The 24,733-nt window shown below is 49.0% G+C and overlaps 1 protein-coding gene across 2 annotated transcripts in view; it reads left to right on the top strand.

Moving 5' to 3' along the window:
* Positions 1-1,158: 1,158 nt before the first annotated feature.
* DCPS (decapping enzyme, scavenger) overlaps positions 1,159-24,733 on the top strand; it is a 35,960-nt gene continuing 12,385 nt past the window's right edge. Inside the window, exons 1-2 of one of the 2 annotated variants that reach the window (XM_090257209.1) lie at positions 1,159-1,403; positions 2,633-2,801. In XM_090257209.1, the coding sequence (XP_090113335.1) occupies positions 1,194-1,403; positions 2,633-2,801 (379 nt within the window). In that variant the 5' untranslated portion in view covers positions 1,159-1,193. The remainder of the gene's footprint in view (positions 1,404-2,632; positions 2,802-24,733) is intronic. The other variant, XM_090257210.1, reaches the window with a different exon arrangement.

The following is a 24,733-nucleotide window of genomic DNA, read 5'->3' on the forward strand; positions in this document are numbered from 1 at the left end:
TCTTAACATCAAGGCCTTGTTTTGAGCAGGTTTTGCTATTGCCTTTTTGCTCCAGGACACTTTGTTCTAGTGTGGCACAGTTTATAACCTCCTACCGTGTATTTCCAGAAGGTGAGGGATTACCCAGGGAACTTGTGGACAAGCAGCAAGTGCTTCTAGTTGAAGATAATTAGCCTGGGGTCCTATGCTTCCCCTACTGATGCGCTTTACTTCACAAAACAATTAGCCCTTCACCCAACTCATAATATATATTTATGGTAGAAATCATCAACCCCAAAGCAGTCATTGACGTATAGCACACTTCATGATTTACCGACTGACTGAAAATTGCCCTCACCATTATTTTGTCTGAAAAAACAAACTCAAAATAAGACCGACATTGGTGAAAACAGAATTTTTTACTAACACTTGCTGTACCAAATCTTGACAAGATTTAGATCTGTCAAATAACACCAAGGAAAACGGGACTAGCCAGAAATAATGGGCACAGAAGAAACTTACAAAGCAGAAACTATACAGTTTTTATATCTCCCCCTTAAAAAAAGAGAATAAACTGATAGATGAATCACATTCACGCTGCAAATCACCCCTCGGGATCGCACAGCAGACACGTGAGCAAAGTCGGTGCAGACGAGGCAGAAGCCCCAGCCCCGCAAGAAATGCAGCCGGTGACGGAAATGTAGTGCTGCCCCGGTTCATTCACCTTTTCAGCAAGGACTGAATCTATAAAGAACTGAACGCAATGACGATTGTGTAAAATGGGTGAAAAACAGAAGTGGTTTAAGTGCTATTTTTTAAAAATCGACCAAGAAATAAGGCTCAATAGATTAGTTTCAGAAGCATTCCTTCCACGTTAACGAATCAGTATTCGTATAATTTTTGTTAAAATGTCGGTTTCCGAGCAAGGTCTCAAAGACTTCAGAGCACGGCCCGGACGGCTGGGGTGCCCTCCCCAGCGCAGCATCGCTAGCCGCCGGTTTAAGGGCTCGCTGTCACTTTCTCTCTTCCCTCACCACTTGCCCCAGGAAGCAGCGCAGCAACCTCGGTGAAATTGGTTCCTCCGGACAGCTCCCGGCGGGGTGGGCGGGGTGGAGTCAACGCCCGGTGCACGTCGGGAGTTGTAGTCGCGGCCGGTCACGCAGGTGGGTGGGGCGCGCCCGGGGTCCGCGCAGGCGCACACTCCCGCGGGCAACATGGCGGACGGGGCATCTCCGCCAAGCAAGAGAAAGCGCGAGCTGGGTGCCGCAGGGGCGGAAGCCTCCGGCACCGAGGACAAGGAAGCCAAGGTAGCCGGCGTTGGGAATGGCACCTCGGCCCCTGTCCACTTTCCTTTCTCCGGCTTTAGAGTGAAAAAGGTGCTGAGGGAGTCCGCGCGGGACAAGATCCTGTTCTTACACGGCAAGGTACCACGGGCAGCGCTGTGCGGGAACGCGGGTGTTTGACCAGTCACGGTCCGGAAGGCGGATCTTGTCGGCGCTCGGCCGGGCAGTACCAATCACATCACTGGGAGGGGAGGGTGAGAAATCCCAGTTCTAGAATGCTTTGGGGGCGGAGGGCGTGAAGGAGACGTGGTAGCCCTGGAGTTCTGCAGACTTAACTCGCGGAGGGCTGATGTTCCTAACCCCTCGTTCGCTAAAAATAACCACTAACACTTGTAGGGTGTATTGCGGATTTTTTAAAAAAGTGTTAAATTCTCCAAGTCATTAATCTTTTATTCATTCAACCTGTAAAGGTGGGAGGAACCCAGTAAATGTCGCTGGACCGTTTAGCTCATCCGTGCGCTTGGGAACGACAAGTCACTGTAGGAGATAAGATCCCTGCGGTACAGGACTCCAGCCCTAACAGAGGAAAGAGTGTATTAAGTGGGTAATTCAATTCCACACACCATGCACTGAGAGACCAGCGCTGAGCTAGGTACTGGGGATGGAGAGATGCAAGTTACCATCCCGGAGCTTCAGAAGTGCAGAGTGCCTTAGGGTAGACAGATGCAAACAGCTGGCTCTAGTACCACGTGCTCAGCTCTCTAGCAGGGACTGGGGAGAGACTGGAGACCATCCCCTAGCCAGTGAGGAGGCCTAGCCAAGGGCAGGTATTAGGGTTCCCCAGAACTCCTAAAAGGAGCTCTCATTCTGGGAGGAGCAGGGGGACCACGGTTCTCTCCATGTCCCTTGTTTTTCACAAGGTTCTGCCTGGTTCTCTCAGCCCCATCTGTCTTCAGTCCGCAGCACCTGCTTAAGATTTTAACCATGAGAGCGTTTAAGCTAGGAGTTAGTTGGGCTATCCACATTCTGGTTTCATTTTCAATATTGACTGTTCATGTGATCTTGGGCAAATCACTTAATCTCTCTAGACCTTTGTTTCTATGTCTGTAAAATGGGGCGAATTCAACAGAGGCCTTGTGAGCGTAAAATTGAAGACAGATGAGAAGCTTTGCATGTTTTAGAAGAAGGACATGTGCACTGCCACAAGGATTTAGGTTAATGATTTCTCTGGAAGGAGAAACATCTGTGCCATTGGTTAGACTTGCCCAGAAGGAAACTACAGGATAGGAAATCCCAAATGTTGGGAATTCTGATGCCCTCAGGAGTTTCTTCCTCTGTTCTCCAGGCCTCACTTGTGTCTCTGCCCACAGGTGAATGAGGCCTCTGGGGATGGAGAGGATGCCATTGTGATCCTGGAGAAGACACCATTTCAGGTGGATCAGGTGGCCCAGCTCCTGATGGGCAGCCCTGAGCTCCACTTGCAGTTCTCCAATGATATTTACAGCACGTATCACATGTTTCCTCCAAGGCAGCTGAGTGGTGAGCACGTGGTGGCTGAGGTGGTTGCAAGTGGGGAGGGTGGAATGGTGGGCAAGTTAGGGTGGGCTGGAGGCTCGCTGTAAGTGATTTGCATATTCTCGTTCAATAGGTCTCAATAGAAGGTGGAGGGGATCTCCCCCCACCCCACCCACCCCTGAGACATTTGGCAATCTCAGACAAGAGTCTTTGATTGTCACAACAGGGGAGGTGGGGCTGCTTCTGGCACCTGGAGGGTAGAGGCCAGGGATGCTAAATATCCTATAAAACACAGCAAGAGCCCCCACAACAAGAAATGTCAATAGTGCCAAGGTTGAGAAAACCTGCTCTGGTATAATATGGTTTTTGTTTTGTTTTTTGAAGAAAATTATATGACTATTGAGGGATCTTAAAGAAGACAAAAATAAGTGGAGAGATACCATGTTCATGATAGGAAGACAATCCTGTAAATATATCAGCTCTTTCCCCAGTTACTTTGTAAATTACATGTCATCCCAGTTAAAGCCAAACATGGTGGTTTTCCATAGAAATTAACACACTCATCCTAAAATCCAGATTAAAGAGTGAAAGACCAAGAATAGCCAAGAAAATACTGTGGAAGAAAAACAGGCATGTGCTGGGTCTGGGGAAGATGCTTAGCACACCAGCTTCTGGTTCTAGCCCAGTCATTTATGGGAACTTGGTGTATGACTAATCTTTTTTTCAGATCAGTGGGTAAAGGATGACCTAATCAATGCATGGTGTTGGAACTATCAAAATGGAAAAAGAAAACCAGAACCTTATCCTATACCATGATCAAAAATAAATTTAGGCCCTGGCTGGTGTGGCTCAGTGGATTGAGCACTGGCCTAGGAACCGAAAGGTCACCAATTTGATTCCCAGTCAGGGCACAAGCCTGGGTTGTGGGCCAGGTCCCCAGTTGGGGGCGCGCAAGAGGCAACCACACATTGATGTTTCTCTCCCTCCCTTCCCCTGTCTCTAAAAATAAATAAAACAAACAAATAAATAACTTTAGATGAACCAAAGATTCTATGTGAAAAAATTTTAGAGGAAAATTAAGCTTATCTTTAAGATAGGAAATTATTTTTCAAAGACTGAAACATACAAAGCATGAGGGGAAAATTGATAAACATGACATTAAACAACTGCCATACTAGAAAGTATGCTATAGGAAAGGTTAAGAGATAGATAGGGAGATGATACTTGCAAACCTATAAACGTGACAAATACTAGTATATGGAATATTTTAGAACTCCCTATACATCAGTAAAAAAAGACTAACATAAAAAAATGGGCTAAAATTTTATAAAAGCAATTCAAAAGATTTGTAAAAGCAAATCACCCAACTTTTGTATTTTTATGTTCAGGGCCACTCACTAGTCATGAGGGAAGGTACATTGGAATAGTGAGATGCCATTTCACGCCCATCACAGGTGCTAAAATTTAAAAGTCTGTAGATAGGTACTTTTCAAAGAAAGAAGAAACGGAAATTGTGCAGCACTAGTCATTTCTTCCAGTTGCAGGAGGCAGCACGCCCGGAGGGAGCACTTGGTCTTGGCTGCTCAGCCCAGGTTGTCCAGGAGGCGGCAGCAGCTGCAGAGGGCGGCACTGCCCGCCACTAAGGCCGCCTGCCACCCGCTGCTGTCCTTCTTCCTTTCCCGTTCCAACACGTACACTGGTTTTAGGAGGCTCCTGAGATTCACCCCGCCAGGCATACTGTGGGTATCCGTGGTAGGGGTACCCCTGATAGGTGGCCCCATTGGTGGTTGTGGATAAGGTGGGACCGAGGCTGCCGAACTGGGGCTCAGACACGGTGGAGGGTCCCCTTAGTTCATTAGGGCCCTGCAGAATGTGCCGCTGCAACAAAGCGCTGGGCACTGTCCAGGTCAGAAGGGACGGGACTAGGTGAGGCCTCACAAATAGCACCACGGCTGCCTGGGAACGCGTGAGGAGCCGTGGCATCCCTGGCGTGGTGTGTTTTCAGGAGGGAGTGTGATTCATGGGAGAGAACAGGTTCATCTGCTGACGGAATAGTAATGATTGTCAGCACTTTCTAAGTCCTCACTAATGTGCCGGGCACCGTTCTAGGTGTTCCACATGTACTACTGTATTTTATCCTCAAAGTAGCCTTGTTGTGCGAAGACTTCACAGGCAAGGGAATTACGGTTTTGAAAGGTTGCGTAAGTTGGTCACGATCACACAGCCAATAGGCGGCAGAAACCCTGACCTCTTCTAGTAGCTGAGGACCTGCTCCTCACACGACTGAGAAATGCCGTGTGCTGAGTGCTGCACAGGCCCGTGACTTCCCTGAGGCGCTCACTTTCCAGTAAGGGAGACCGTGAGTGTGCTTGAGGGCACGGACTGGAGAAGGGCAGGAACTCAAGGGTTAAAAGACAGAGCTTGTTTTTTATTGCAAGTATTTTTTAAATTTTTTGAAAAGGGGAAGAAGGAGACTATTCCATGTGAAAGCTGGGCATGATGCGAGCTTTTCTCCTTTAGATGGTTAGATTGACTAGGCAGCTCCCAGTGTGAGGCAGACCGGGTGGCCTTGAAGGGTCCTTCTAACCAGGAAATTCTGGGGTCTGCTTTGCAGCACATATCCTTCTGTCTCTTTATTTGCCTTCTGTCATTTAAGGACAGTTGGGCTTTACGGATATCCTGCCACAGCCTTCTGATAGATTTAGTCTTTCCCACACCCCCAAGAAAGGGCCATTGTTGTCCTTTGGAAATACATGTGAGCGCTTGGTGTGAGACAATCAAAGCTTTGACAATTGCAGCTAAGGCAGCTCAGTCCTCTGCTGAAAGGGAGCCAGCCTGATTGGTTCAGGTTGACAGAAATGGACAGCTGTATTTACTTTCCACGGCATTGACATTTAAGCTAATGTGTTCTTCAACATGGAGTGCAGAAGTGTGACAGAAGGCACTGGAGCCAAACAGCCCCGGGGCAGCCCCTGGCTTTAGGCTCTGGGGCTTTTAGACTGCTGCACCCCCCCCCCCCCACCTCCTTACCCGGTGCCTCCCAGCATCCCTCTGTCCACTCTCCCCACCCTCAGCCAGAATTAAGGTGCTCCACAGAGTGCCTGTAGAATTCACAGCCTTCCCTTACTTTATGTTTCCAGAACTTGTATGGTACTGCACACACGTGATGCTGGCCCATCGCCATCCTTCTATGTGTCAGTTTTCCCCCTAAGATAAGTACTGGAAGAGCCAGTGAGCACCAGCTCAGCACAGATCCTCCCCCCATTCAGGGCCCAGTGTCTGCCTTTTCGCCAGTGCAGCCCACTCCCACCTGGATTCCATGGATGTCAGCTCATCTCTTCCAGAGCCACTGTCTTAGCATAAGCATTAGCCTGCGTGCAGTGCGTTATGCTTTTATTTCTCCTGCCCACACGAGGCGTGGTGCTTTGGAAGTCTCGCCTCAGAGCTCTGTTCATCTCTCTCCTTGTTTAGCTGTAAACCTGACCTGACCCCTGGGTGATCCTCTGGACCAGGGTTTGGCAAACTGTTTGTGGAAAGGACCAGAGAATGAATAGTTTAAGCTTTGTGAGCCACAAATGGTCTCTGTCACATATTCCTCCTCTTTTCCTTCTTTTCTTTTCTTTTTTTAAAATTGATTTTTGGAGAGAGAGAATTTGTTGTCCCATTTATTCCTGCACTCATTGGGTGCTTCTTGCATGTCCCCTAACCAGGGATTGAACCTGCAACCGTGGTGTATTGGGACAACACTAACCAACTGAGCTACCCACTGTTTTAAAACAAAGCCTTTAAAAATGAAACTATCGCTCTTAGCTGGGCCAGGTTCAACCTTCTGGCCAGTTTGTCAACTTCCGATTCAGAATTTTCCCCATTCAAAAAGGTGGTCTGTGGACCAGCAGTATTGATATCACTGGGAGCTTGTTAGACTTGCAGAATCTCAGGCCTCCACCCCAAACCTCAGAATCGGAGTCTGCGTTTTAGCAGAAACCCCAGGCGAGTCATGCGCACTAAACTCTGAGGGCACTGGTCTTTAAACAACATCTGTGTGCAGGTGCTTCCCATGTTTACTTCTTTGTCCCTGACCTTCCTAAGAACTCCAGGCTCATATAATAAACACCTACTGGACACCTCCATTTGGGAGTCTCGTAAGTACCACATAGGTGACATGTGAGGCCCAGGGGTGCTCATGTATTTGAAAGCATTTAGCACATACTGTACTAAGTAGTAGCTGCCACTGTTTCTCTGATGTGTTGGGCCCTCTGTTGGGTGCTGGAGCTTTAGAGATGACCCACAGATAAAGACACCATCTGTGTCCTCACAGTCCTGTTATAATGGAAAGGGGGAAGTAAAGTCAACAGGGTTTGGTCATTGCCTGGATGTAGGGAACAGAGGTCATTTAACGTTGGAGCAGGTCAGACCCATTTCTGGTACCCAGCAGCCAGACCTGGTTTAGGTGCTCAGTGGGTGGCTGCCCCTCTGTGTTTTCTCCTGCGGGCCAAGCCTTCCACAGCCACGAGGTGGCAGCATTGCCAAAGGACCGCCGCAGCCGGCGCCCAGGACTTTTCAGCCCCGCCTCTCCCATCTCGTTCTCGGAGTCGCCTGCGCTCAGCACTGCCCTGCGGGACCTGCAGCCTCGGCCTTCTGAGCTCCCTGCACAGTTGCCCCTTGATATTTTTGCTTTCTGCAGCTGTTTCTCCAGACCTTCCCAGAATACTTCCCTGGGGGAGCTCCTCCCACCCCATTTCTTAGCTGGTCACGCTCCTGTTTCTTCTGGTATTTCTCTGGTCATCGGCAGATTTCTGCTTCTAACCTGAAGGTTTTGCTCTCTTCTCGTTTATCCCCTCCAAATCTCAGCTGACCACGAGAGGCTACTCCCTGCTGCATTGACAGAATGGAGCGTGGGCATCAGCGTTGGATGGGCTTGGGTCCTGTCCCAGCGCTGGCACTGACCAGCCGTGTGACCTGAGGGCATTGTGCTGGCTGGGTGTCAGCGTGGTGCAGGGGCTAAGAGGAAGCCTCGGGTCAGATGCAGCTGGGCTGGAATCCTGGCTTTGCCATTTACTAGATGTGAGGAGCGGGGAAGTTTGTGTTCATTTAACAGAGATGAAGTGCGTGCCTCATGCCAGGTGCCGTGCTAGGTGCCGTGTGTATTGGCAGCACATCAGACAGCATCACTGTCTTTGGAGTTCTGGTGGGGGGCAGCCAGCCAGCCAGGAAACACAGGCCCCGGGGCCCTGACCAGGGGAGCGCTGCATGGGCTGGATGTCCAGGAGGGCCCCTGTGGAGATGACGCCCAAGCTGAGACCTGAAGGATGGAAAGGAGCCAGCTGTGCAAGGAGCTGGTGAGGGGGGGCGAGGAGACTGTTCTAAGCTGAGGCAGCAGCACGTGTCCTGGGTGGCCGGGAGAGCACTGGGAAGGAGGCCATTGTGTTGGGAGCTTGGAGGGGCAGTTGGTGGCTGTGGTGAGTGGCACAGATGAGTTTGGGGAAGTAACTGTTGCATTCGGTTAGCAACTGAACATTATTTCAGGACGGGTGTAGCACGAATAAGAGAGAACACAATTTTTTAACCTCCGCCACGGTGAGAAATACATTTTACATTGTAATCCAGTACCTGTGAATAAATACCAGTAGATAGACATGGGAAACCAAAGGTTTGCAGAACTACCCACCCTACTTGGTGGAATACTCTGTAGTTTTCTAACTTAATCCTAGTCTCTGTGTTTCCTTTTTTTGTTTTAAATGCTGGTCTTAACCTTCTAAATTTCATCACTGTCATGAGTTATGACCCATTGAGAGAAGGTATATAAAGCACTTAGCACAGCTGCTGGCAAATGGTGTGTGTTCGATATGTGTTAGACATTTTCTGTTGTTTACCCCTTGAAAATTATATGGGCCTTAAGTGAAACAACGTATGTAACATATGGAAAAATGCCAGGCCCTGACGGTGGGAGGTTTCCTTTCTTCCCCCTGCATCCATGTGGCAAATGTGAGGACTGGGTGGCCCGGACAGCTGGCCTCTGGGTGCTGCCTCTGGCCAGCGGGCAGGGCAGAGCCTGACTCACCTCCTCCTGCTGCTTCAGCTCTCACGCTTTTGCGCCTCTGGCCTATCAATGGGGCCCTTTCAGTGAGATCCCTGTTCCCTGTCACCTGGGAAGAAGGGGGCAGATACTGGGGAGAGGTGTGTGACTCAGAAACCCAGACGGGCTAAGAAGGCCAGTTGTTCCCCATGCAGAGCAGGGGTGTGGGATCTCAGGTGCAGAGGAGGAGAAGGCGGCTGTGTGAGTGAGGCCAGGGCAGGGAGAGGAGGAATCCTGGCAACCACGTCATTTCTGCGTCGCAGAGAACTGCTGGTACTCTCGCTACCGGCAGGGATTTCCTCCCTGGGCTCTGCAGAGGCGAAACCTGGACCTCTGAGTTTAGAGTGAGGGCTCGTTTGGGAGGAGCATCTTATTTTATTTTATTTATTTTATTTTTATTTTATTGTAGTTCTTTTTTAAATCCTCTCCTGAGGATATGTTTATTGATTTTAGAGAAAGAGACAGAGACAGAAACATCAATATGAGAGAGGAACATCAATTGCCTCCCATATGCGCCCTGACCGAGAACCAAACCAGCATCGTTTTGGTGCATGGGACTATGCTTCACCCAACTAAGCCACCCGGCCAGGTCTGGGAGGAGCATTTTAAAGGACTAACTGGTCCCATAAGTTTCCTAGCAGCCTTGTTCATGACAGAAGAAATTAGAAAAACCCTGGATATCAACTCACAATAGAGTAGATAAATAAATCGAGATGTTTTCCTCCACTGTGCCGCCCTGCTGAGGTGAAAGTGAGCTGCAACGAGTAAGACACAGAATGCACTCAGTGTGATTCCAGGTAAAGAGGAAAAGCAGGCAGGAGCAAACAGTGCAGCGCTTAGGGTGCATACATGCACGGAAAAGCTAGGGAGACAAAAAAGACAAGAGTGGCCCCTTACTCAGCAATGTGGTGGTCTCTGGTGGGGGCGGAGCTGAAAGGACCAAAGTCCTGAGAACGTCCTGTTTCTTGGGCCCTGTGCTCCATGCGTGTGTACTTCTAAATTTTATTTTAGGTCTTTAAACGTGCATATTGTGTATTTGTATATGCATGCATGTTTATATACATATATGTCATGTATACAAATATGTACGTATGTGTGTATGTTTTATGTGTACAATACATTTTCCAATCAAAGGTTAAGAGAAATTGGCAGGTCCTTAGAAGAGCTGAAACTCTTTCCCCACTAAATTGTAGGGTTCTACCCTCGTTCGCAAGTTTGGTTTCTAGTCACTATTGTTGAAAGTGGAAATGTTGGTTCAGGCCTCCTTCCTCTGTGGGGCATGAGGAGACCCGTTCCTGCACGCCGCCTTTTCTCTGGGTGGAGGAGTTCTGGGGCCTGACCTTCGTCTCTCCAGGGAGTCTCCAGGGGATGAGGGAGCTATGCCGTGGGGAGCGCACTCCAGGCTGGTGCCAGCCCTGGCAAGACGGCAGGGTGGGAGGTCCCCCAGCAACTGGACGAGAAGGCCCAGGCCCAGGCTCTGTGGCCCCCTCCAGCACACACTGGCACGGGCCTCTTACCCCTCCCTGTGCATGTCCTCGACGCCCGTCCCATGGCTGCTGAGCCGAAGAACCAGAGCTCTCTGAACCAACAGGGAAGGCCTTGCCAAACGGGTCGCTGCCGATGGAGTGTTGAAGAGCACCATCATCATCTAGCGTGGGAAACCCCCCAGGCGTGACTGCTGTGGGAGGGACACCAATCAGGGCAAGTCATGGACTTGCTCTGAGGCTCAGCTTCTCTGACTGCACAGTGAGGGGTCAAATAGCCGGCTAGCCTGCCCCAGGGGCTTCCATGTCCTCAGAGATTTTGGTGTCTCAAGTTTGAGTGGAACCTAGAGGTTCTTAGTGGTTCCTCCCTGGAACTACTTGTTAGAATTGCTAAGGAGCTTTCTCAAATACAGAATCTGGACCTACTGTGGGCTAGAGCATTTATCAAAGCCACACCGTCACATGGTCAAATCATCCAGTAGCACCAGGCGGCTGATAGGGGCAGGAACAGGCTCTGGGACCCTCTGCCCTACCCTGGTCTGCTTTCCAGCTTACGCAGCCATTTCCGAGTTTATGAGATTTTGACATTATCAACTCCCCACAGTGGAAGCTGAAAAGTTTAGCTTCTTTAAATCTCATTTTATTGTGCTTTGCAGAGAACTGCATTTTTTACAGATTGTAGGTAAGACCCTCCACCAGCAAAAAAGATTACAACTCGCTAAAGGCTCAGGTGATGGTTAGCATGTTTTAGCAATAAAATATTTTTAATTAGAGTGTGTGTACTGTTTTTAAGACATAATGTTGCACACTTAATAGACTATAATATAATGTCAACATCACTTTTACATGTACTGGGGAACCAAAAATTCTGTGACTCACTTTGTTGTGATAGTCGCTTTATTGTGATCTAGAAGCAAACCTTGCAGTTCTCCTAGGTATGCCTGTACTTTTCTTACCCTCCCCCTCCGCTCCTCCTAATTTTAGGTGTTTATATTATTATTTTTAGAATTCTAAAAAATTGCCTTTGGAGTCCTAAATATACTGAAATCCACTGAATCAGGTGAGAATCTCAGGGCCTCCAGCCTTTCCTTCCCCCCAGCTCTGCCCTTTGCCGTCTCCCCCCTTCTCCCAGCAGCACCGGCACCTCACTGTCACGGTCCGTTCTGGTGCGTAACTAATGAAGCCCCGTGTGCTGTGTCTGCAGGTTGACTCTGGGTTGACAACAGTGAGCAGCGCATGTGTTGTGGCCACATCAGCGTGCGCTGCGCCCGCAGGCAGGGTGCGAGCATCGGGTCCTTCGGAAGCTGTGCCACTTGGAGAGGTCTGACGCCCGGGTCACGTGGCTTCGCTGTCCTCCCGTCCCAACAGTTCCCCCACATCATGCTGCTGCTTATGTTTTCATACTAGAGTCGTTATTTTATCTGCTTTTACTTTTTCACAAAGTTTCTTGTTGCCTTTTTTCAAAAAACTGTGGTTAAAAGAATTCTGTGCCTTTACTATGTTTTTAAAATTATCCAGCTGACACTCAGTTGAATCATTCATTGCATGATATCTGCTTCCTTCCCGGAAACATTTCCAGAACCTGCTGCCCCAGTCTGGACAGCGGGGTCTTAAGGCTTTCTCTCCACCTGAGGCTCCTTCCTTCCTTCCTTCGCAGATGAGACCCCACCGCTCTCTGGATTCAGGGTCATTGTCTTTCTTGTTTTCCTCTCTTGTTTAGCTAAAGTACATTTGTAAGTACTTCTTCAGAAAGAATGCATGACGGGTAAACTTTAAATCCTTTATTTTGCCCTCACTTTTGATCGATGGTTTGACTGAATATAAAATTTAAATTTTATTTTCCTTCAAAACATGAAAGGCCACTGATCTATTGACTTCAGGCATTCATTATTGCTAATAAGATATTTGATGCCAATTTGATTCTCATTTCAAATTGACTTGGTTTCTGTTTTTCTTCTTTTTTATTGCTCTATTGGTTTCCTTTTCTAGAAGCTTATAGTATATTTCTTTAACTTTGATGTACTGAAATTTTGTAAGGTGTGTAGGTTGGATTATTATTTTCATCATGCTGGGTACTTTTGGACACTTTCGATTTAAAGTCTTTGTCATTCTTCCACTCTGTACACTTTTTCTGTATTTCCTTTGATAATTTCTTTTCTTTTCGCTTACTGGAAATCCTATTAGTTGTGAAACTTCGTAGGTTGAGCCTGTGTGCTGCTTCTCTTCTCATTTTTTCCATCTGTGTCTTTTCTTTCTGTAGTCTGGTACGTTGTCTTAACTTTGTCTTCTAGATCTTGTAGTGAAGGTTTTAATTTGGCAATTATATTTTTAATTTTTTTCCCTCTTGTTTTTTGATTATTACATTTTCATAGTGTCTTGCTCTTGCTTTGCAGAGGCCAAATTGGGTTTACTTTCTCTGACACACTGATTAGAATTGTTTTAAAAATTATCTCCTGACCCTTATGTGATCTCATTTCCTCTGGCCTCTGGTTTTGGTTGTTTATTTTGGTCATTCTTTTTCAGGCTGCTGGTTTTTCCTGAATGCCTGGTGAGTATTTGCTCCCTTGTATTTAGAATAAGCAGTCTGATAAGTCCAGTGAGCTGGCTGCATTTCCCTTACTGTTTGTTCTCTATACCTGCGTATTTAGAGCCCAGATCCTCTGCTGGGTTCCCATGGCTGGAAGTCACCTCCACGCAGCCTGTCACATGCTCTGGGCTGCAGCTCCTTAGGACTGTGTCCTCCGTTCACATGCTGCCTTCCACTTCTTTTCTTTGCACAATGAATCGCATTCTCTCGTTTTCTGCTGCCTCCCCATTCTATTCCCGTTACCGTTATGGGTTTGTTCACGTTCGTATTTCATTACTGCTATTGCCCTGGGTTTTGGAAACGATCTGAGAGCCACCGTTAAGTAGGAGTTACTTGGTGGCCTCCCATATATGTCTAGGTATGCTGTGTGGGGTCTCTGTAGGTGTAGGCAGCTTAGACCATAGAGAAGTTACCCCACTGAGGCCACCCCCAGACAGAGTCGGTGTTGGTGAGCTGAGACAGACACCTCAGTTTTCCCCAGGTGCTCATGTATGACCCATAAGATTGTAAAACTTGTGTCCCGTTGACCTAGCATTTGTGCTTCCACGAATCTGACTGAAACAGTTGCTCACACACATGCATAAAGAGGTGCAAGAATATTAATTGCAGCATCATTTGTGATAGAAAAAAAAAAAAAAACCCTCAGTGACCCCTGTTGGTGGCAGGGGGCAGGGGGCTGGTTAACAAGGCATGGTGCCCACAGGGTGTGGGCCACTACATGGTTATTACGAAGGAGGAAGAAGATCTGTATGGACTGTTACGGGAGAGCTCTGAGGTCACAGATATACCTATGTTCATACTTAACACAAACTCATCTAAGAAAAGCATGGAATAATGAACACCCAGCTGTTATCTGTGTTCATCTCAAAGAAAAGGGTTGGAATTATTTAAAAATACATTCATGTGACACTTGGATAGATGGATATTTTTTAGGATCTTAACCTCCTCACCAAACAAAAGAAGCAGATCAAAAAATTAGCCTGGATTGGGGCCCCTGGCTGCTTCCTTAGTTCACAGCCTGCATGACCCTCATCGTTCAGGGCCTGTCAGTTCATCGACAAGTACTGCGTACCCCCAAGACACATGGACCCCAGAGTCTGGTGATTCGCACCTACCTGCAGAGACACACCGGTGCCGTGCTAAAGAAGTGCATTTGGTCATCGAAGGGTACACACAGGAGCTGGTGGGCTGGAGTTCAGAGGTGACTGCTCTCACTCCTGGAGATATGGTGGCCACCTGTGATGGGCCAGGCTTGGTGATAGGAGGGCGAGGGGGGGGGCGGGGGGGGGAGGGGTGTCCAGTGAGGGCACAGTGTGGATGGGACTGTAGAGTAGGCATCTAGTATTGGCTGGGCTTTATTAGTGGGACCAGGAAAAGGGGAGTAAGCCCCCAAGAGAGTCTCTTCACTGCTTTGCTTTCACCAGTTGGTGCCACCTAAAGACAGCAGATTTCTGTCTTCTTTGTCCCCTGGGCGTTTCAAAGCTCCTGATGCCAGTGAGCCAGGGCTCCCTGGAGGCTTGGAAGGACAGTGGGATGAGAACAAGCAGCAGTTTCACGGTGGAGAGCTTCCTACCACCTGAGTAAAATCCTGACTCAGACTCTGGACTCTGCCTTTCTCCGGCTCTGATTGGCCCGCCCTCTCCTTTGCTGCCACCCCAGCGCAGAGCCCCTGAGTGCTGCCTCCTCCTTGCCACCTGAGAGCAGGGCCCTCTGTTCAGTTCTCGGCTTAGACTCATGATTCCATGAGGCCAGGGGAAGCCCTTGCATTCAGAGCCTGTTGAGGAGTGAATAACTCCTGCGTTACTGCATTGTGCCGCCACTCAAAACTAGTGTTCCCTCTCCCTCCCTCTCTCTGACACACACAGATGGGGCAAGGTCCCAAGACTCTGTGGCGGTGTTAAGACTCGAGTCAGCGGAAAAGTGAGCTCACACAGGACCAGTGGGAAAAGGCGGAGTTCCCGCAGGATAGCTGCTGCTGTTCCATCCGCTTGGCCCTGGCTGGGGCTGCCAGCCTGTGGCAGCCAGGTTTTGCTGTCCACTGCTGATCCACACTTGTCAGCTAGCGAGAACCTCGGGTTCCGGCAGTCCTGGCTCCTCTCAGTTGGGGATGTGTCCCGTGCCTTTGGCCTTCTCCTCCCTCCCCTCCTCACACACACGGTGGCCATTTCCATTGGCGTTGCATTGAGACTTGGTGCCAGGGCGCCTGTCGGAGGGAAGGGAGGAAATACCTTGAGACGGGAAGTTTAGAGAGGCCATCTGTGGGATTCCTGAGTGTTCGTTCTAATCTTGTAGTCTGGTCTGCTCAACCCAGAGGCATTTCTTCCGACCTGTGGAGAAGTGGGGTTCTTGCAGTCAGCAGCTCCATTGTCTCATTAGATATGAGCCCCCGAGCCTTCTGTTAAAATGGGACCCGTGGCGGGCAGGAGGCCCACAGGCTCCCTACAGCAGCATTGCTGGTTCCTAAAGGGCCATCTTGTGCGTGGAGCACCGAAGGCCGCCCCCGCCGCCCCAGCCGTCTCTGGGGCTGCATTCAGAGTTGCCAGGTTTGCTTGGGGGCCTGACGGCATACCCCTGCTCCCACTCTTGGGCCACAGAGAACGGGGCGGGGAAGGGGGCTGTCTGATCCAGGGTCTTGCTAAACCAGCATGTGCCTCTTCTCTGGCTCTGAGAGCGTCTCTGTGCTTTCAGTGAGACCAGTAATCAGCGGCTTGGGGTTTGCAGTGGGGGCTGGAAAGCTTCCAGCAGGGCCCTGACCTCACCCCGTGGCCCTGCCCTCCTCAGGCCTGGGCTTCTCTTGCAGGAGGGGACAGGGAGCACTCCTCCGCAGCCTTCGACTGGAGCGCGCCCACCTCCTCTCCAGCCTCTGGCCTGTTCTCTCTGGTCACCAGGCGCCAGGGCGAAGTGTGTCGCCTAGCCAGGGGAGAGCCCCAAGAGAGGGACGGAAAGGCGGTTCCTGGAGACCCCACAAGTGTCCCTTGCAGCCCCCTATACTAGTTCTTTGATGAGGTGCTTTGCTGGCCTGGGTCGTCTAGCCTGTCACCTGGGTGGCTCTGCTTGGCTCTTGTGGAGGGGAGGTGGGGGGTGGGCTTCACACTCATGCTTTGCTGTTGCTTCTACCCTGCTTTCCTGGGCCTGCACGTATGGGTCAAATAAGTTGAAGCTGGCTCATCACAGTGAAGGGAGAGCAAAGGCACAGACGGAGCCACGGCAGTGACCTCATCATGTGGAAGCCATCAGCGAGGACTGGAAAGCAGTCTTGTTTGAACATGTGTATGGGAAGGAGAGCAGACTGTCTGTGGTTTGCGTTTTCATGTTTCATGTGCAGCAGCATTTTCCTGGGGATTTGGCTAAGCCAGCTTTGGCAGAGCGCAGGGAGGCAGCTGCTCTTTTCCCTGCACAGCCCTGCCCCCCACCTCTGAAAGCAGTTGTCCTTTCCCGTCTGGGTAGGGAGCAGGGGGTGGGGTTATTGATTGGAGAAGGCTTTTGGGAGACCCTAAGGGTCTTAATGGGCAGGACAGAGCTGTCCTACCCGGGGGGCATGCCAATCTGCTCCACTGTGCTACAGAGGAAGGAGCCTATGTGTGCAGGGCTGCTGTTCATCTGGGATGCATTGTGGGACTGTTCCCGCTGCCAGAACATCCCTGTAGGTACAGAGCTGCAGCCCTAAGCCCCAGAGGCGCCACGCCACCACCACAAGGCCCCTCTCCTGGGGGACCCCGCCCCAGGCCTCCTTTCTTACCATCCAGCAGTCATATTCAGTGGGGGATGGGAGGTACGTACCACACACACAAGCTGAGACAGCCGTTGTTCCTTGTTGTGAGCAGGGTCCTCTTTAGTCCCCCTGTGCTCCCCTCAGAGCCTGTTCTAGCCCAGCGCCTGGCAGCAGTGTACCTCAGTGATGGTGACAATGACACCGCTCCTCAGACAGCCCCCTAGAGCTGAGGGAGTGGTCTCCCTGTGCCCGCACTCCCCAGGACGCAGGGCCTGGGGGTCCCTGCACGCTCCCAGTGCTCCCCCACCTCTCAGCCTGGGGCCGCGCCACTCTGGCACCTCATTAGACCCTTTGGTTTTGCTGGCAGGGGTTTACTCGTCTCCAGAGGGGTTAGGACTAGTCATGTTTCTCAAATCTGACAGGGCCGTTCTTTGGAGAGCGTGGCTGCAGCACTGGCGTCTCAGGAAAGGCCTGAAAGAGGGTGGCCCAGTGGCCTCGGGCAGAGCAGCTGGCCTGCTGGGTTCACATCTCAGCTCGCCCGCGCTGACCTTGGGCAAATTACTCAATCTGTCTGTGGCTCAGTTTTAAGGGGTGGCTTATTTTTATGTTTGTAATATGTTTGTTACATAAGTGGTACGTATTTGCTTTAGAAAATATAATAAATAGCCCCCCCAAAAACTTAAATGAAATTATAGTACGTACACTAATTCCACTGCCCAGCAGCATCTTGGAGTGTGTCCTGAACTTCAGTTTTTTTCTGTGTGCTTATGTATGTGCAGTTGTGCGTGTACACACTTAAAACTCCAGTGGCGTCATGTATACTCCATTCTGTAGACTGCATTATGAGGGCCTCGGGTGCATCAGGAGCTGTTTTAGGCACTGCACACACAGTGGACAAAACAGAGTCTCAGCTGGAGGAGACGGACCATGAGTAACAAAGGTCGAGTGGCAGTAAACAGCTAGGGAGAGATGCACAGCAGTATGGAAACCAGAAGGACGGGGGTGTGGAGTTCCTGTTAAAAGGCGCAGTTCGAATGCCCACTGCTTCCTTTAAAACCCTCACTAGAGATGATGTTAAAGGAGTTACCTTAAAAAAATTAAGGGGGGGAGAGAGGAGATGAACCTAGAAAGCGAAGGGAGACCGAGTAACTGAGCTAACAGTGCTGAGGGCCTGCGACCCAGGCTGGCCAAGGGAAGATCCGGGCAGCAGTCCCTGAAATCCCTGACCCACTTCCCGGAACTGCTTACCACTCCTTCCAGAGGTTAAGCTCTGAGGAGGTTAAAGCAGAGGGTCTACAGGTTCCGGGTGCAGTTGAGGTGGGGTCATGGCACTGAAAGGCGGTTAAGTGGAGGTTGAGATACTGAATGCTGAGGCCCTGCCTAGCTGGGTAGCTCAGTTGGTTAGAGCATCATCCCGATATCTCAAGGCCGAGGGTTTGGTCCCTGGTTCAGGGCACATATGCGAAGCAACCAGTGAATGTAAGAATAAGTGGAACAACAAATCGATGTTTCTCTCTCCCTCGTTCCCTCTTCCTTCCTCCCTCTCTCTAAAATTGATGAAATAAAAAAAAAATTAGGTATTAGTTGTTCAAATGACCCCATGCCCTCCTCTCCGCAGCTACTTCTCTTCCTCATCATTTGGAATGCTGTCAGCCAGGCTTCTGTGCCTCCATGTATGAAATTAGAAGCGTGGTCTATGGTGCCTCTTGACAGCCCAAGAGAGAAGACAGATAGATTCTTGGAGGTTCTGTCATGCAAAGAACTAGCCTGATCATCCTAAAAGAAAGCTCCAGGTGAACTCGCCTGGGTCTGCAGGGCTGCTCCTGAGCTCTTTAGTGCTCTCCTCTTCAGTATAAGTGAACGGGCCAGGACAACCAGTGCTTTAAGTAAAGACTCAGCTGAAAAAGGACAAGAAAAAGAAAGGAAGGAAAAGAAACATGGGGGAAACCAACTGTATAAGGAGAAAAAAAATCAGAAACGGCCATTAATCTCAGAGAATTATGTACATTGAATGTGTAAGAACAAGATCCTATCAAGAAGGAATTTTTTAAAAAAAGCTCTTAAAAACTAAAAATAGAGCAGAAATGAACATTTCAGTAAGGGAGTAGATGAAGTTGAAGAAAACTTCCTTGAAAGTAGAGCAAAAAGACATAGAGGTGGAAAATGAGGAGAGAACAAAATGGAAAAACGAATCAAAGACATTCAATGTCCAAGTAGATGTTCCAGAAAGAAAGGGCAGAGAAAATGGGGAAGAAAATGACCGAAGAAGTAAGACAGTTTCTTGGGACAGAACATGATTTTTGATATTGAAAGGGCCCAATAATTACCCAGCTCAATGGATGAAAATAAACCCCATCCAAGACCCGTCAGCACCATCAGGACTTGAGGACAGTAAGAAAAAAGGTCAATTCATAGGACTGGGCATTGGAACGACCTTGGACTTCTCAACAGCGGCTTTTCAGTCTAGAAGGGCATAGAGCAGTGCTTTCAGGTTTGGAGGGTCACTGCTTCCTGTGCCAGTGTTCTTCAGGCAGACTCTGAATTCAGTGTGATAGTAAAGACATCCTCAGATGTTCCAAGTCTCTAAATTTGTCTTCCTCACAGACTTCTCTGCAAGCAGCTTGAGTTTGTGCTTTAGCGCTGTGGTTCTTGATGTTTGGTTCCCGGATCAGCAGCAGCAACCGCACTTGGGAACTTGTTAGGAATACAGATTCTCAGGCCCCACCCGAGAACCACTGCTTTAGCAAAGTAAGGACATAAATGTGAAAGAGGAAGATGGTAGGTGCAGGAAACCAGTACAAGAGAGGTAGGGAGGGGCCCCCAGGATGCTAGTGCATGAGCGCCCAGGACACGCTCTGCCAGCCACCTGCTAGAGCGGGTCAGAGGCCAGGAAGGCACACTACTCGTGCCTAATGAATTTTAACATTAAGAGGGGATATATAAACAGGGATGTAGATGTGGGGATGAATTAGTGATAAAGTTTATAGAAAAGTAAAAAATATATAACCAAAAAATTGTGCTGAACAGGAAAAATAGTCATAGAATACTATTCAGTAGTGAACAGCATTGACGTCATCATTAATAGTGTTAACCCTCAATACAAGTTAGTCCCAAATTGCGAGGATGGAGGGTAAAGGGAGCCTGTGTGTGTGTGTATCTGTGTGTATGCACATGCACTTTTGGTGGAGAGCTGGTAAAAAAAAAGAAAAAGCTACATCTATATCTTCTATAATGGGAGATTAATAAGTAAAATTGAAACGTCAAGGAGGAACAAGATATAAAACTGTGTAATTTAGAACTATGCATGTCCATAACCAAAGAAATGGGTACAAGAGCTGAAAGTGGTGTAGAGAGAGGAGCAGCAAACTTCAAAACAAGCTTCGTTTGACTCTTTAATCGATGTACAAAGGTACCCTGAATTAAAAATAAAAACAAAGTTTGGAAATGCATGACAGGTAGGGAGGCTTTTTAAGGAGCGTCAGGGAAATCCTCTGAATATACAGCAGTGCCTCTTATCTGTGGTTTTGTTTTCCTTGGTTTCAGTTACCCGCAGTCAAATATTCAATGGATAATTATAGAAATAAACACTTCATAAGTGTTAAATTGCCCACCATTCTGAGAAACGTGATGGACTCTCGTGCCCTCCGGCTCTGTGCCATCAGACTGTGAATTTCCCTTTGTGCATTGAGTCCACACTACAGATGAGAAAGACTGACCACATTGTTATAGCATATTATTATTATCATATAATTGTTCTGTCTTATGATTATTGTTGGTAATCTCTTCCTGTGCCTAATTTATACATTAAACTTTATCCTAGGTACATACATTTAGGAAAAAACATAGCATATATATATGGTTTGGTGCTATCCAAGGTTTCAAGCATCCACTGGGGCTTCTGGAATGTATCTCCCTGAGGAGAATGGGGCACTACTGTATTGTGAATATTTTTGAGGGATGGGTTTTGAAGGGGTTTGAGATTGTTCCACGCTGTTGTTTAAAGATTACCAGCAGAGGGGCAGGGGGAGAGGGGTGTTACTTCTCTAGTCACTGGGAAAAGCTTCTGGGTGGGGAGGTGCCAGGTACTGCTCACCCTGGGCAGATGGCCCCCTGAAGTCAATTTGCTAACCAGGGATTGGCAGAGAGGGCACCAGGCAACCTGCTGACCTGTGGGGCTGGCACTCTGAGGGGTTCCTTGACCAGCAGGACCCACAGCACAGATGAAAATGACCCAGAAACTGTCTGTCCTGGGGAGAGAAGGGTGAGCACCTCATAGAAGAGAATGCTCTAGCCCCCTCCTTAGAGTTCAGATTTATTTAGTAGCATGCATGCAAGGAATCCTGCCAAACGGATGTGGATAACTTTATCTACAAAGCTTTGAACCTACTATGTGAAAGTCAGCCTGGGACAGATGGTTATCTTTTTATCACTTCCCTGTTATCAGAAATGTGTGACATCCCTCAAGACTGTTTTGAGCCTGTTATCTCTGCCTGTTTTCAGGGTATTGTGTTGGGGGTCACAATTTTCTGAACCAATGCCACCCATACCCCACAGCAATCTATGCATTCACTGGTTGCTCTCTGTCTGTGCCCTGCCCGGAGACCGAACCTGCAGCCCTGGCATATTGAGATGGCCCTCCAACCAACTGAACTTCCCAGCCAGGGCTTTTATATATTTTCGAAATTATAGTTTATATCCAATATTATTTTGTATTAGTTTCAGGTGTACAGCATAGTGGTTAGACAATTATGTACAAACAGAAACAGAGTCATAGATACAGTTGGTTGTAAGAGGGGAGAGAGGTTAGGGGATTGGGTGAAAAAGATGAAGAGGGGATTAAGAAGTACTAATCGGCAGTTACAAAAGCGTCACGGTGGGGGGGGACGTTAAGTACAGTGAGTTGTCTTTGCATTTTGTTGATGATATCCTTTGCTACATCAAACATTTTAGTTTGATGTAGTCCCATTTGTTTATTTTTTCCTTTTGTTTCCCTTGCCCAAGGAGACATATCAGCAAAAATATTGTAAAGAGAAATGTCTGAGATTCTACTACATGTTTTCTTCACAGAGTTTTATGGTTTCAGGTCTTAAATTTAAGTCTTTAATCCATTTTGAGTTTGTTTTTGTGTATGGTATAAGAAGTGGTCTAGTTTCATTTTTTGCCTGTATCTGTCCGATTTTTCCAGTATGATTTATTAAGCAAACTTTCTTTATCCCATTGTACGTTCTTCCCTTCCTTGTCAAATGTGAATTGACCATATAGGTGTGAGCTTATTTCTGGGCTCTCTATTCTGTTCTGTTGATCGATGTGTCTGCTTTTATGCCAGTACCATGCTCCCTTCTCCTTTCGTTAACATTTTACCACATTTGCTTTTTTTTTGCTCCACATATGCATATAATAATAATTTCATTACTATTATTATTTACCAAAAAGTAAGTTGCAGACAACCTTTCGTTGCTAAGCATTTCAGTGTGTGTCTCCTAGGAACCAGAGTAAAATTACTCACTTCAGGACATTTGTCTACAAAATACTATGTCACATAGAGACCATTATTAAATTTTACCATTTGTTTCAATACCTTCTTAGCAAAACTCCTCTGCCCCATCCAAGACCCAGGCCAGTCTCTGATTTCCTTAATCAGGCACTCCCTGCGCCTGCCTCTGTCTCTCCTAACGCTGACACTTGTGAAGGCTTGTAAAGCTCCTTGTTTGTAGAATGTCCCTGGATTCGGGTTTGCTGATACTTCCTTGTGATTAGATTCAGGTTGTGTGTTTTGGCCGGAACACTGGGTACATCCCTCCTGAGGCACGTGGTGTCAGCTTTCCTGTCAGGAGTGATGTTCGCTCTGGTCACTTGCTGTCTCTCCTTTGTGTTTAGTCAGTAATCTGTGGGGAGATATTTGGAGATGGTGTGTGGGTATCCTGTCCTCAGTGTATTTCCACCCAGTGGTTTGACATTTATTGGGCACTGACTCTTGACCAAACTCCTTGTGAAGTTCAGCTGCAGGTCAGCGCCTTGACCGGCATTTAGGCAGACACCAGTGCTTGCTTTTGGCTGCCATTGAGGAACCTACATTGGTTATTATCAGAGAGGTTTTATTCCGTCTGGGATAAAAACACTTTTCCTGGGTTTAAAGTCTGAAAGGCCAGGTTCATTTCTTCATTTGTTCAGTAAGTATTTGTTGAGCGCTTACTGTCGGCCAAGTGCCATTCCAGGTGCTGGGGCTAAAATGATGTAAAAAATGTAAGAAGTTAGACAAAGTGAAATCTTCGTCCTCCTGGAAGGGGCCTGCTAATGGAGGAATTGGACGGCCCGTCTGCATCCCTTGCCAGGTGCGGTGAGTGAGGGCGACAGGGACGAGGTCAGGGTGCTTCTGTCGCTGGGGCTGTCCGGGAGCTCTGAGGAGCTGACCTCTTGGCAGAGACCTGGCTGACGCAAGGAGCAGCCGGGACTTGGGTGGGAGGCCTGCCCGGCAGTGGGAGCAGCTGGTGCCAGGCCTAGGAGTGGGCACGTGCATGATGTGATTCCGTGGCTGCATAAGGAGGTGGGTTTGGCCAGAGCAGAGGTATCAGGGGATCAGTGAGTTCAGGAAGAGGCCAGACACAGTGATGCAGGGCTGCAGTGGCCGTGATGGGGAGCCAGTGGACAGTCCACGTGGGAGGGGTCGGCCCCTCAGGACAACATGGAACTCAGCCAGCCCCACCCCTGACGCCAGCATGTGAGAGTCCTGGCTTCTGGGGGGTGGTCTGCCAGAGGCTGGCCCCCCAGGAGGTTTCTGCCTCCAGGAAAGAAAGGACAGCAGGAAGTGAGTGCTTGGAAAATGTCTTTTGATTTTTTTCCCTCCCACTGAGAGGAAGGGAGGAGGGGGCTGGCCCAGTGAGGTGCCTGCTTCCCCAGCACCCTGGGTGGCTGGGGCCGTCTTTTGACAAGCCTTGGCAGACGGGGGTGTGCTTGGAGGCCCAGCAGCGTTCTGATGTGGAGCAGCCAGGGAGCCCCAGACTGTGAGCACACACAGGGTGGCCGTTGCCAAGAGGGCTGGGCTGCTCTCCAGCGTGAGTTCTGCCTTCGTCCCCGCCCATCTCCCCCACGCAGAGGGGGCTCCCTTGCTCACGGCTTTTTTCCCCACGGCCAGGGAACTGGAACAACAGCGAGCCCAAGAATGAGGCCTGGCATTGGAGGAGACCTGCCTGTTGGAGGTGGGGGCGCTTTCTGAATGCTTCCTGTCTCCTGCTCATTGACTCCTCACATAGCCCAAGGTTATAGAGCTACTGAGTGCGGAGTTAGGGTTTGAACCCAGGCTGGTTGCTGCCAGAATCTGTTTCCTCCACCAGGCAGCACTGCAGGCAGCATGAGATGCAGCTAAAGCCCACTGCCGGGGCCACGGCAGCGCCATTTGACTGATTTCAGGCCATCTCCTGCCTCTTGAGGTGTTGGTGTTCTTGACCTCTGACCTGTGACCCTGTGCCGTTAGAGTGATGGGAGTGAGAAGTCAGAGTAACTGCTGCTGCTGCCTCCATTCCAGGGTCCAGTAGAGAGATCCGGGGTGTGGGGGGATATTTATTTAGCATCTCCAGTGGGCCAGACGACGTGTTTAATGTTAACAACAGCTCTGTGGGGCAGAGTTCACAGCCACACTTTAGCAGATGAGGAAACTGAGACTCTGAGAGCCAGGCTACACAGCTGTGAGAGGAGAGTCGCATGTCAGCCCAGGTCCCATTGTCTTTGCGCCCTGCTGGCTTCGGGAGCTGATGGACTAGGAGACTCTGATCCTCACCAGAATTCCTGTGCTTGGTGTAGAGCCCGAGGACATCTCCCCTGGGCGGTAGCAAAAGAGCAGGGACTTCAGGGCAGGAGAACCAGTTCCGGCTTGCCTGTCACACCTCACACTTGTGACTGATGTTGGATATGTCAGTGCTTTTCACTCACCTGTGAAAGGTGGATTAAAATCCCTGACATCCTCAAACCAAATATGCAAGTATTGATTGGTGGTTCTTGATTGGTCTTGAGGAGTATGAGGGTTTGCTGGAGTGTGAAATGCGCCCGCAGGGTTCCTCCTCTGGTTTTGCTGGGTGAGCCCATCTGGGTCTACAGTCAGGG

The sequence above is a fragment of the Furipterus horrens genome, unplaced genomic scaffold (genome assembly GCF_987537825.1).
Source record: "Furipterus horrens unplaced genomic scaffold, mFurHor1.1.pri manual_scaffold_11, whole genome shotgun sequence".
NCBI classification, from domain to species: domain Eukaryota; kingdom Metazoa; phylum Chordata; class Mammalia; order Chiroptera; family Furipteridae; genus Furipterus; species Furipterus horrens.